This window comes from Pteronotus mesoamericanus, unplaced genomic scaffold (genome assembly GCF_021234165.1).
Source record: "Pteronotus mesoamericanus isolate MK-2021 breed Mesoamerican mustached bat unplaced genomic scaffold, CSHL_Meso_final contig_227, whole genome shotgun sequence".
Taxonomy (NCBI): Eukaryota; Metazoa; Chordata; class Mammalia; order Chiroptera; family Mormoopidae; genus Pteronotus; species Pteronotus mesoamericanus.
This window is the reverse complement of record NW_026555094.1, coordinates 157,975-171,335: the sequence shown is the minus strand read 5'-3', so window position 1 is coordinate 171,335 and position 13,361 is coordinate 157,975. Positions and strand designations below refer to the sequence as shown.

At 42.3% G+C, this 13,361-nt stretch overlaps 2 protein-coding genes across 11 annotated transcripts; one reads left to right on the top strand and one right to left on the bottom strand.

Moving 5' to 3' along the window:
* Positions 1–441: 441 nt before the first annotated feature.
* Positions 442–3,366, bottom strand: ARMCX6 (armadillo repeat containing X-linked 6). Of its 2 annotated transcripts, none has more exons than XM_054572254.1 (3): positions 3,258–3,366; positions 2,405–2,518; positions 442–2,033 (listed from the first exon to the last, which is right to left on the bottom strand). In XM_054572254.1, the coding sequence occupies exon 3, from the start codon at positions 1,885–1,887 to the stop codon at positions 988–990; it is 900 nt and encodes a 299-aa protein (XP_054428229.1). In that variant the 5' UTR covers positions 1,888–2,033; positions 2,405–2,518; positions 3,258–3,366; the 3' UTR covers positions 442–987. The 2 variants fall into 2 exon arrangements, with proteins under 2 accessions (XP_054428229.1, XP_054428231.1); XM_054572256.1 differs by having other exon boundaries at positions 2,411–2,518.
* A 4,854-nt stretch (positions 3,367–8,220) lies between these two features.
* ARMCX3 (armadillo repeat containing X-linked 3) lies at positions 8,221–13,089 on the top strand. 9 transcript variants are annotated; one of them, XM_054572270.1, is made up of 5 exons: positions 8,221–8,392; positions 8,901–9,008; positions 9,331–9,394; positions 9,639–9,706; positions 9,989–13,089. In XM_054572270.1, exon 5 carries the CDS (start codon positions 10,132–10,134, stop codon positions 11,269–11,271), a length of 1,140 nt encoding a protein of 379 aa, XP_054428245.1. In that variant the 5' UTR covers positions 8,221–8,392; positions 8,901–9,008; positions 9,331–9,394; positions 9,639–9,706; positions 9,989–10,131; the 3' UTR covers positions 11,272–13,089. The 9 variants fall into 9 exon arrangements, with proteins under 9 accessions (XP_054428245.1, XP_054428246.1, XP_054428243.1 ...); XM_054572271.1 differs by having other exon boundaries at positions 8,221–8,545; positions 9,334–9,394; XM_054572268.1 differs by having other exon boundaries at positions 8,221–8,545.
* Positions 13,090–13,361: the final 272 nt, after the last annotated feature.

The following is a 13,361-nucleotide window of genomic DNA, read 5'->3' as shown; positions in this document are numbered from 1 at the left end:
ATCCATTAAATGTGCAGGTATGGGTTTCCCAGTGGTCCCCAAGGATATGTAGATGAGCCCAACGATACTGGCATTTCTCTCTAGGCCAGCAGTCAAGGAAAAGACAGCCTCATTGAGGGATTTCTTATGCCAGGTGCCAGGCACTGTACAGCTTGCTTCACAGGTGTTGTCTCTTTCAGTCCTCCCAAAATTTTATCCTAATACCACCAACACCCCTCCACACTCCCGCCTGCCCCCAGCCCCAAACCCTTTGTTGAGGTTTGTCTTGAACACTGCAGCCCATCTCTACCCCTGCCCTCTGTGAGCACTGATAAGCATGCATTTGTGAGAGCAAACTGCACTCTCCCTCCCTTCCCCCACCCCACCCATTTAGCATTTATCCTGTAGTTCTTTCTTTCTCTTCATGCAGACTGTCAACTCAAGAACAAGTACCATGTCTCCTTTTTTGCCAGTCAAAGCACACAAGTTTATTGATAAAACATAAATGTAGACTTGGGAAGATGAGGTTAAGTTAGTACAGCACATAGAAAGAGTGTGTTGTTTTCTGGTGAATAGGGTCACCATCCATTAGCTGGCATAGAAGAAAGAGTCAATGAAAAAGAATTCAACCTTTGCATCTTCAGCACAAAACAGTCCAGTTTAGACAGGGAGACCACCACATGCAAGCATCCTTCATGATGCTTTATCCACAGCTGTCAACCAAAAGGAGCCCTTTACCGCAGGAAGAAGTGAGGAAGTAATTTCCAATGTACATTGTCTGCAGACTGCAAAATCAAGAAGTTACCCAAAGCTCTGTGGGAACTCCTGCCTGGCCAATAAAAGTGTGGTCCTTGTTTAGCAAGCCTAACTTTCACACCATGATATGGTAATTGGCTAAGGCTGGATCTTCTATAGCACCCACTGCAGAGTCTTTGAATGAGAACACAAGAGTGTGTTCATGAAATGTGTTTTGGGTAAATTCAATCCCATTCTGTTCAAGGTGGCCATTTAAGAGAACAGGGTGTCCAGGAGAACCTGTCTCTTTCCATTCCTGATAAAGCGGGGCATGAATGAGAGTAGCATTTGGGGACCCAGCAATTTTTCTGCCAAGACTGGCCTTTCACACAAACCCATCAAAGGTTTCAAAACCTGAACCTCAGTGCATCCACTTACCTCTGATACCAAGGGAAACCTCAGGTCTGAAATGGATTTGGCAAGCACATTATTAATAATTGTCATGCTTATTAACAAATTTAATCCAGCCTGCTGCAGAAATGAGTTGCAGCAATGTGGTGCAGTTTCCTGACACAATTCATTGATGAACATCTTAATCTGACACTGATTTTCCACACTGACATCTACATTATCCAGGACACATAAAGCCTCTTTAACAGTGGAGTTGGGAGTGGGAATTGTGTTTCCAACAATGGAGATGCTGACCAAATGACTATTGATATTGTAGCTAAATGAAAAACCAGCATCCTTGGGCTGAGCAAAAAACATCTTTCCCTGAATGAAAAGACACTTGGAGAGATCAAGAGCACAACTGAAAATTTTAAAGCTTTTAGCACTCCAAGTATTTTTATGTTCATATGGGGATGGACGCTGTCTTATTGGGTGTGTTCGGTTTGCCTTGCCCCCACCTGAAGGTCTGTCCTCGGTTCCACCAGGGGCCCCAGGTGCAGTCCAATCCCCATCCACATTCCAGGGCCTAGCCATAGTTGTGAAATCAAACCACATCTCGGGCTCCTCCTTATCCAGCTCTTGGTCATTTTCCCATTCTTCTTCCTCCTCCTCCCACTTGTCACTGTCATCTCTTCCTATGGTTAGCTTGTAAACACAGTAGCAGGCACCAGCTCCGATCATCAGTCCTGCTGCCATCCAACCCACTTCCCGAGCCCGGCCCATGTTCAAGTCTGTGCCAGTCTTGTGACAGGACAAGGGAGGGCCTTTTTCCACCTGACTGAAGAAGAATCTTAGGGCCAGCGTCTATAATTGTGGGAAGTAGTGGTCTTCAGACTCTGTCAGGCTCCTGTAGTTCTCTTGTGGTGAATCTATGGGTAAGAAAATAGTATTAGGGCTTTGGGATGTGCTGGAGTTTGTGCCTCCCCAAACAGAGTGGAGTTTGAGCTCTGGTTGAAAGAGGTGGGTTATTAGGAAACTATTTCTTTCTTTCTGTGTGTGTGTGTGTGTGAGAGAGAGAGAGAGACAGACAGGCAGACAGACAGACAGAGACAGAGAGAGACTGATTCTCTCTCTGTCCTCAGGATCCACCATTTATCTTACAGGTTCCACAGAAAAGGGTAGGAGTTGGGGTTGTGCTATGATAACCAGGAGGATGGCATGGAGAGGCTAACCCTCTGGTAGTCTCCTCCTACATCACACCCTTATCCCCAAATATTTACAGGCAGTTTTTCCCACCAACCTCTACCAAAGTCAGGTAAATTCCTTCTCCTTTCCTTGTCTTCTGTTGTTGGTGCTCTTTCCACAGTGATTGATGGACAGTCTGGCAGGACAGAAGACAGCCAGCAGTGGAAAACTGAAAGTGTAGTGTATGGATCAGCACTGAGAACACAGGTCCCAATACTCTCTTTTTCACAATTTTCAGCTTTTGAGTTGCAAATATTTCTCACATTTCTGGGCTTTTCTTATCTGGGCTTCCCCCTACTCCCCCCCAACCCCTGTCTCCCTCCCCGACCCAGCCATCCGCCATTTCGCCAGCAAAGTCTGCCACACCCCTTTCCCTGCACCGAATAGGAAGGAAGTGTGGAGAAAGAAAAGGCCAGGAGAGGGCGACTGGGACTGGCCGGCACGAATCCCAACCCTCTCTCCAGCGCCACCCCCACCCAGAATCCAGGGCTCGTCCCACCTTCACACAGACTTGCAGGGTCCCAATACAGTTTGCTCCTTCCCTCGCCCCGACTTTTTCAGCGACCTATGGGCCAACAGACTAACAAACCTTCAGGGAGACAGGGGACTGAGGAGTCAGGGTGCTTGGTGGACTTAGCAGCACTCGGGAAAGAGTGCCCTAATTGTGGACCTTTTCTTTCCTCGCAGTCTCAGTAACCGCCATTCACTCACTTCACACCACACCGCCCGAAGTCCGACAGTTCTCCACTAAAATGGGCACGGGGATTGGGGGAGTGGCGCGGTGGAGCTGGTATTTATAAAGAGGGTGAGAAAAGGATACAGCCCCAATCGGCCCGAACCTGGATCAGTGGCGGTCTTGGCCCTCTCCCACCCTCACCTCTCCAAACAAAGCTCACACTTCCACCGACCTGCGCAGTCCGAGGTTAACTTCCTCCTTCCTTCACAAGCCTGCAGAGTAATAGGGGGCTGGTACACAGACAGAGGCGACTAGCAGGAGTTCAGCTCTAGGCAGCTCTCGGTCACGTGACGATCACGTCACCAGTGAGCTCTGGCCCCCAATTTCCACTCCCTTAAGCAGTGCGGCAGGCAGCCCCTGCCCCGTACCTCCCCCCATCACACTGATTCCTGTCACTTTTTTCCCTCTATAACAATAGCAGAAACCACAAGTGGTCATGGCTTTCTTGTGTTTGAATTTGTCTTTCTCTAATTACAAGAAGGACCAACATCTTTTCTTGGGTCTACCGTTTACTTAACACTTCTGAGAAATGTCTTATCCTTTCCTCGGCTCTGAAACTCCTACGCCCCTCTCTTAATTTTCACCCCTTCCCACATGCAGTCACTGCACCAAAACTGTGGGGTGGGTGGAAAGAAAAGGAAGCTCAGGTTGTAGTGAGGTCTTTATTAATATTTTCTATAGAGTTATGTTCTATTTTTCCTTCGTTTTTTATAGACTCAAGCTATATTATCGTAATCAGAAAATACAATAAAGCTATAACACTTGGGAAAAACGAACTTAATATCTATATGTACATCTATACTTATAAAGATTTACCAGTGAATAAAGAGGTCTCATTGATTTGATTAATTTGTACTACATTAAAAATATTTTCTTCTGACTGCACAAGAAATAGCAGCTTTCAAAGAGCATATTAAAATTTAAAAACACGTCCTTAAAAACAAAACCAGTGTGCTTTTGATACGATTTAAAATCTGATGGATAACATGGATCTATAATGAAGTTGTCAGTGTTTTAATTATGACCATTTTAAATAAGTGAACCTCTATCCTTTTCTTTTTTCTGGTTGAACCATAGTATTAAGTGTCAGACTACTGAGATCTTCATAGAAGACTGCTGGATGGCTTTCCTTTTGTCTTCAAAAGACAGACTTTATGCAGACCCCAAATTCAAATGAATCACATATTTTCAGAAGCACCTTAAAAAATTAGTAACTACAGAGATCATCCTGCTCTTTGTTCAAAGGTCTTTATTTAAAATCTATTCTTAAGTTGTATGGTGTAACCCATAAATCATCCAGAAATTAGAGAATTCCGTTATCCCTTTGATAAAGTGAGACTCAATAGATGCACTATTCATTTAATCATGACCCTGGTCCGATATCTCTGGTATCTGCCATTCATGTGCTATGTCACCCTAGCAGTGGTTACTATTGTGCATCTTTCAGTGGAGATAGTAGTGAGGGTCCATGGGTGTCTGTAAATCTGGCAACACCCCTGAGATCCATGTCATTTTCTCTCACAAAAAGCACAGTTCACAGGATCCCAAGAAGTCACCAGAAGAGGCCTTTTCATTTCCTGCCTTCTGTTAAAATTTTACTGAACCATCCCTATAAGCCCCTTAGAATAATCCCAGAACTCAGGGACAAAGTATGCAGAAGTTAGTCCCCAGACATCCAGCTGTCCCTGCTAGGAAGTCATACTCTAAATATAGGCCCTTCAGGCAGCCTCATTCTTACAACAGTGAAATATGACACCCCAGCAGGACGCTCCCAGTGAGAGGCCCTGTGAGGGGAGGCTCTTTCAGGAGGTGAGCCAGGGAGCCTAGAGTACCTTGCTTGTGAATGAATATTCAGAAGTCAGGAACATGTCACAGCTTTCTGGTCTTCCTCAAGCTTTTATAGTCCAAACTTACTCACCAATCATACTCCCTCTCTGTAAACCCCTACCTCATTTGTTTTGCCATCATCGCCTTATAATGTTATTTTTCTCGCCCTTCATTTATCATAGAGAAGTGAATTCTATTTATTCAGTCCTACAAACAGAACTTGAAGGTTCAACTGTCCATTATTCAATTTTTGCCTGATAAGTACTTATATAAGTGTCTTTTTATTTGTTTTGAACATATACATGAGAAAGAACGAAGGAGTATGTAAAGCTTAACAAAGCTTCAAAAAAATTCCACTCTCACCTTTTCTTACTAGTATAAAATAACTCCATCTTTTGGTATATTTTCCAATTGTTCCCGTGTGTAACCCCTGACCACCATTTTCCCAGTCTGTCAGAACTTTCCTGTTTGAATCCACTCCCTCTCTAAAAATTCCTAAACCCCATGGAAATAACCCTTTAAATTCCCTTACTTCTTTGTCATTTTCATTTACAAATTCCTACCAAGAAGCCTTGAGACTACTGTTTAAAATCTACTTGGCTCTCCGTTATACATTCACTAGCAAAAATTTAAGAGCATGTTATTTGCCTGACCACTTCAAAAGTGAAAAAGTAAAATCCTTAAGCAATTCCTCAGATATGCCTGTTGAAAGTTCCTGAGACTGCAAAAGACTATGGGAAGCTACTGTCAAAAGGCTTAAATCAGTATGTGGTCATATGTGACCTGTAACTTATGAAGTGTCTGAAAATAAACAAACAAACAAAATATAGGCAGATGGTAACAGTAAAGGAATTATAGAGGGTGAGAAAAATAAATTATAGAAGATTGTTGTCTTAAAAAGCTATATTACTTATTGTATTTGGTTATTTATATTTGTACTGTATATTAGTTGATTTTGTTTGGTTGCAAGCAATAAAAACCAAACCTGGTGAACTTAAACAATGAAAGGATGTTGAAGACCAGGATCAGCTCTGTGGGGTCTGGATAGGAAGAATTGATAGTCCCTTTAGGATGTCACGATTCCACTGATTTTCAATTTTTATCAAGATTTATAGTTTTAGTAAGAGAGTATTTAAGATTTAAGACTTAGTTAAGAGAGTATTGAGTTGGTCTATATTGGGTACAATGTCCACTTTTTTGCTGTGGAAAATGCAGGGTGTAGAAAATGCAGGGTATATAAAATGTAAAGTACACTTCATTTCTTTTCCAAGAGAGTAGTTTAAACTGTTTCAGATGTTGATTTGCAGGAGCCTTTTAATAACTTTGGATATTAACCCCATTGTCCAACTGTGGCTGAGGTGCTAGGGGTCTATTGACCACAGCATGTCTTCATTTTCACATTAACTGAACATTGAAGAGGTACAATTCTAAAATGTTGATGATGCACAAGCTTCTAAGCCAAAGCTACCTGGCTTCCCTGACAGTATTCCACAGAGCTGCATCTACAGCTGATTCTACAGTTTGTCCTCATTGTTTCATGATCAACCCCTGATTTTGTTTGTATGCTGAGAATAGGTGCATCTGCCAAGGAAAGATCCCCATTCATAGACACTTATATATGTCTAGATCTGAATGCCCAAACCATGGATCTCTGCCTTCTCTCCCTGTAATTAGGTCATAAGAGAAGCCCTTTCAACAGAACTTACACCTGAATAATTTACCCTGTGAAATACATCTGTCAGGGGTACTGGAGGTTTCTGTCAGTTTTACCAGCCCTTTCTTTTCCTGTAGGCAAGCTACAACTTGGGAAACCATACCTCAGGAAAGTTTTTTGGTGAGCCTGCAATCAGAACAAGAACATTGGTTCACCTTAAGAAGTGACTTTCAGCTAAGGAAGCTTGGAGTACTCTTTCCAAGAAAAGCTAAATGTTCCAGTCATCTTAACAAAGATTCCAGACAGTGGAAACTGCCAACATTTTGTTCTCTTTTTCATATATTCTATACTAAATAAGCCCCTTCACTGCACATGATCTTTCCCTAAACACAGAATCATATAGTTGATTTGGTTTCTGTTTACTAAATTTCAGTCATTTTCTAGTACTCCCTCCCAGAAGTTGTTTATATGAATTTCCCTGGAGTTTTGCCTGTTCCAAAACTTCTCAGTCTCTTGATTTACTTCCACATTGTCTAAGGATTTAAAAAAGTTATACTGAGGTAATAACCTTATATCTGAACTATTAAGGAATATCCCACTGCAGGCCCCATGTTCTGACATTACTTTATCAGTTTCCCCACAATAAAAATGATCATTGCTGACAGGTGAATCATTGAGTTCATCAAACCAGTTGGTGAAATGTTTTCCCAGTAATTGCTATATGCTAGTTCAGCCAATTTTCTCTTGGTCTCAGTGTTCCTCTAACATCTTTTTCATTTAAATATGATATTCTTTATTTGTACCCAAATATATTTTGTAATGTTCTTTGTATCCATTCACTTTGTCAGTTGTGCATGCCTGTTTATCTGACAGATAACCACTATGCAGTTGTGGTTTCTAGTCAACCTTCTTTTTGTTACTGGCTTCTGAGAGTCCCGTGCCTCTTCCTTGCTAATCGATGCAAGTGGAAATCTATTGCTCTCCTGTTTGGAAGACTGGGCTAGTCAGAAGAGTTATGTATTCTCAGACATGCTGATTAGCACATTCAGGGTTGTGTTATCTGTTAAGGCCCCAGAAGACATTAAGATTGTTTTGAGTGAGATATATATATAACACTCCCCACAAGTGAGAAAATATGGGATTTTTGGAAGCCATACATGTAACATCACTCTCCAACTCCCACTCTTTTTTTTTTAATCAAATGAGAGCTTTATATTAACCTTTCTCATGAAAAGAATGAAGGCCGGGGTTTGGAGAGGGCAGAAGAAAAAAATATTAAGAAAGTAAAACACGTACTCTTACTCCAGGTCTCCTTTTCTGATTTTTTTACGTTTTAGATCTGGGACTATATTTCAGAGGAAATGGTAGGCATTAATATCTCAGAGGTAGGCATTAATAGCTCAGAGGAGAGGTGGAAGGAGAGGTTGTTGTCGCAGGAGCCTAGAGAAGGAAGCAGCAAATTTTTCAAAAAGCGGCCAGTAGCCCCAAGGGAAGATGCTGTCCGTTTTTGGTAATCTGAGGAAGGCAAACTCAAGTACAGGGAGATGGGATTAACAAACAAGAAAGAGTAACAAGGCCTGGTATGGGAGAGGAAATGAAGGGGGGCGGGTCCTCTTCTGCCGCACTGCTGGTGGGAGGGGAATTTGGGGACCAGACTTGGTGGATGACGTAGCTCTCACGTGACCAAAAGCTGACGTGTGCAGAAGTCCTTCTTTTTCTGGTCGTTGTTCCGTCTGAGTACCAGCTCCCCATTGCCCTGAGGACGAGCGGGCCTGTGATAGGGGGAAGAACGAAAGGGAGAAAGAAATTGCCCCGGATCCCAGAGGGTCAGTGCCTGGGAGATTCCAAAAAGTGTGGGTGGTCCAGGGCGTAGGGCAGAGACCGTCGCGGGTCCTAAGGCGCCTCCGTCGGCTCTCCCACTCGCCCTTGGCATTCCAGAACATCTGTCCGACTGCAGCCCATGTCGATGCTGCAAAATGGTGAGCAAGCAGGTGTTTGGGGAGCAGCCCAGAGATCAGAAGGTGGGAATCTGCTGGAAGCCGAGACCGTAATCCGGAAAGGGAGCTGTGGCCTTGGTGTTAGCTCTCAGTCCTCCAGGATAGTGCCGATTGGGAAAGGTTGGGCATGGGGAGGGGTGTGGTAGGGGTGCAACGTGATGTGTCAGCAGAACCCCGAGAAGGGTAATAGGGGTAGGAAAGCTTTGACAGCCAGGCCTCCGAATTAGGAAAGAATTTCATGTTCTGGGGACTGATCCGTCCACCAAATACTCGGTAGCGGCTGTTTCCCGTTTTTCTGACTGTGGCTGTGTCTTCCTGACTATGGCTCTGTGTTTAGTTGGTCTGAGCCTCTCCCAGGTTGCCAGTCTTTCCGTAGTTTGCGGCACTACGCCAGGCAAGTGAAGAGGAAGGAAATTAACCCTGATTGGTGAAGGTCGATTTGAGGGTAAGACCATCTAGGGACCCCAAGAGGGTTGGTGGTGGGGGTAGAGAGAAACCAAAGATGGCAATAATCTAGGTTAGGTCTGAGTATCTTTGTTGCACTCTTGGGACTGTGGCGAAATGGCATGCGGGGCGGAGGGGGGGAGTGTGTGTGTCTGTGTGTGTCTGTGTGTGTGTGTCTGTGTGTGTGTCTGTGTGTATGTGTGTGTGTGTGGCTGTGGGATGGGATGGGAGAGAATGATAGAAGGGAAACCTATCAGATAGTTTGGTCATAATCCTCCTCTCTCAACAGTACTTAGTCCCCATGTTTTCGATCTGTCATCCAGCAGGTCTGCTGTAGCAGGTGGCAGCACTTGAAGTGAGGGAGGAAGTTTCCTCGGATCAGTAAAGGTCAGTGTGGGCGCAGGGGCTGACTGGAATGGGGGAGGGGTTGGAAATCTGCTGTGCCCACCGAATCCTACCTTATTTCCCTAATATCCCTCCCATTTCAGACTAAGGAAGGGGTAGGCATGTGCATGTTTTGGATAGAGAGGTTTAAAAAAATCTAACAACCTGGATAGTGAATCAGGAAAGCAAGGAATGAACAGTCAATCCATCAAGCCCACAGTTCTCACTGGCTCCGGTCTCTCTGCAGATCACAAGGGTTGTTGGGTGTGGCACAACTCCAGAAGGAAAAAGGGGCAAACTGCCTGTCTGGAGGAGGTTAGTGCAAGGGTTCCACTCCCTGGGGACATCCAAACTTGGCATGGCTGAGGCCCCAGGAGAGACAATGGGCTCCACTGGGCCTTTATCTAGGCTTGGGGAGGGTGGAGCTGGGGAGGGTAGGTGGAGGGTGAAATGAGGGAGATGGAGATAATTTATTAATAATCCACATTTTCTACCAAGTACTCATTTACTACTCTTCTGTCCCTCTGTGTAACTCCCTGCATGGGGCAACACAAAGAGAAGAGAAACCCAAACCCCATTTTCTTCCTCCATCTATAGGTTCACCTCCAGTATCACCTATTGTGTCCTTGAAGTGGCTGAAGACAATATCCCTCTACAGGCCAGCACCCAGGCCCACAGTTCTCCCCAAGACTGAGTGACTACTCTGTTTCTTGGTCCCTGCTATTGTCAGGGACGATTGCATGGGCTACGCCAGGAAAGTAGGCTGGGTGACTGCGGGACTGGTGATTGGGGCTGGCGCCTGCTATTGCATATATAGATTGGCCCAGGGAAGAAAACAGAACAAAGAGAAAATGGCTGAAGGTGGGCCTGGGGCTGTGGATGATGTTGGGGACTGTCCTGGGGCCAGGTACAATGACTGGTCTGATGATGATGATGACAACAGTGAGAGCAAGGGTATAGTATGGTACCCACCTTGGGCTAGGATTGGGACTGAGGCTGGGACCAGAGCCAGGGCCAGGGCAAGGGCCAGGGCTACCCGGGCTCGACGAGCTGTTCAGAAACGGGCTTCCCCCAATTCAGATGATACTATTTTGTCCCCTCAAGAACTGCAAAAAGTTCTTTGCTTGGTTGAGATGTCGGAAAAGCCTTATATTCTTGAAGCAGCTTTAATTGCTCTGGGTAACAATGCTGCTTATGCATTTAACAGAGATATTATTCGTGACCTGGGTGGTCTCCCAATTGTTGCCAAGATTCTTAATACTAGGGATCCCATCGTTAAGGAAAAGGCTTTAATTGTCCTGAATAACCTGAGTGTGAATGCTGAAAATCAGCGCAGGCTTAAGATATACATGAATCAAGTGTGTGATGACACAATCACTTCTCGGTTGAATTCATCTGTGCAGCTGGCTGGACTGAGATTGCTTACGAATATGACTGTTACTAATGAGTATCAGCACATGCTTGCTAATTCCATTTCAGACTTTTTCCGTTTATTTTCAGCAGGAAATGAAGAAACCAAATTTCAGGTTTTGAAACTCCTTTTGAATTTGGCTGAAAATCCAGCCATGACTAGAGAACTTCTCAAGGCCCAATTACCATCTTCACTAGGTTCCCTCTTTAATAACAAGGAGAACAAAGAGATTATTCTGAAACTTTTGGTAATATTTGAGAACATAAGTGACAATTTTAAATGGGAAGAAAATGAATGTACTCAGAATCAATTCAGCGAAGGTTCACTTTTTTTCTTTTTAAAAGAATTTCAGGTGTGTGCTGATAAGATTCTGGGGATAGAAAGTCACCATGATTTTTTGGTGAAAGTAAAAGTTGGAAAATTCGTGGCCAAACTGGCTGAGCATATGTTCCCAAACAGCCAGGAATAACTTCTTGATTTTGTAGTTTAGAAGCAGCACATATTGTAAACTATTCCTTTTCTCCATCTTGTTTATATGGTAAAGGAATCCTTTCAGCTACCAATTTTGAGTAATGAATATCATATTGTATCATCAACACTGATATTTATCCAAGTTGGTCTTTAAGTCTAAGCTGGATGAATGAATATCACTACATGTTCTGAAAACATCTTTGTTGCTTTTTATCTTACTACCTACATTGAAATATTTTTACTATTTCTTCTGCATAAGTGACAGTGAACCAATTCATCCTAAGTAAGCTCCCTCCTGTCATTTGCATTGACTTCATTTGTGTATCATCAATAAAGTTGTGTGTTAATGCTGGAAAGAAAAAAAAAGAAATAAGAAATTATCTTTGATCTTTTGTTTATCATCTAGTTGAAAAAATGAGAAACAGAGAAACAAAATAACTGAGGATATCTGTAGAGTATACTCATTGTCAAATATGCATTCTCAGAGCACAGAAGAAGCAAAGGCTTATGTAGGATGTAGTAGCTACATATTCATGGAGAAAGCAGCCATTTAAATTAAAAGGAGTTCTGAATGGGTAGGTAGTTAGGGCATTCCATGAGATGGGAGTGAAGAGGAACAGGTGTGAGAAAGGCATGGAGGTAGGACTCTTCCTATAACAGTAAGGAAACTGGTCTGCTTAAAGTGGAGCATGCAGGGAATGGAAGTAAATAAATTTGAAAAGGCGTGTGAAGCTAGTTGGTGGAGAGTTGTTTGAATGTTATTCCACTGAACACAAAAAAAAAACTAAGTATTTTTTGACTAGAAAGAATAATTGGAATTCACATAAAAGTCTCTCCCTCACCTACTGTGTAGTATCTATGAGGGTATGGCAAAATGGACCCTTTCAAACTGGTAATTGGAATGAATTTACATTGGAACAAAGTTTGTAGAGGGCCATTTGGTAATACATATTATAAGCCTTAAAATATGTAAACCCTTTGTCCTAAGAAAATAATTGAAAAATTGACCAAAGACTGCATGTGCAAGTCTGTACATCCCAGCACTGTCTAAAATAGTAAAAATTGGAAACAAGTGTCTAGTACATTGGATTGGTTAAATAAATTAAGGAATGTTCACATGGTATATAATAAATGCATTGATTTAAATACATATTGCCAGGAAAAGATATTCATCATACATTGTTAAGTGAGAAAGGCAGGTTAGATAGCAATATTCAGAGTATGATTTCATTTTTTTGAGAATAATAAAACATATGTTTAAGTAGACACTAAAAACTCTGAATTATAGACACCCAAATAGTAACTGTGGTTACCTTTGGGTGGAAGGATAATGAGTGGTCTTTTACCTTTTTACTTTTAAATTATCAATGTATTATTATTTATCTAAAATGAATATTTTGGGGGAAATTTTTGAAAAAAGAAAGTGTTAGGAATGAAACAGGTGATTGGAGCATATACTGAATGGAAAAAAATACTTAGATTAAAAATGAGATGGGTTGAAGTTTTCTTTCTGAAACCATAGATAAGTGGTGAAGATGAGGCTCTCCAGGAGGATTAAATGAAGTAATACATGCAAAATACTTAGAATGTTCTGGCACATAATAGGTAATTAAGAGAAGTAAGCACTATTAATTTCCTAGAGTACAGGATTAATAGTTTTTTTTTGGTTGATCTTTGTTTTGCTGGAGACATTCTGCCATGTGTCAGTGTCATTTAAAAAATAATAACAACAATAAAGGTTAACACTTTCTAAGTGACTATTGTGTAGAGTTCTGTCATTCCTGCCAGACAACTGTTAAAATAATTTATCAAAGGACTAGTTCTTATTTCTAAATTCTTATTTTTTATTTCTAAGGACTCAAAGTGTTTTCTCAAACATGATTTCACCAGCTCCCGCAATATATTCTTAATTGGTTTGGAGATATTATGCTGCTTTATATGTGAGGCCAGGAAAGAGTAAAATTCTTTGTTTAGTTATGATCTGGTTTAAGTTGCAGGCTTCCATATAGTTACTCTAATGTTCTTATAGTAGACAAAAGCCCAGGGACTCGTTGGCTTACAGTTTTTGCACATGGTGACTCTACCAAA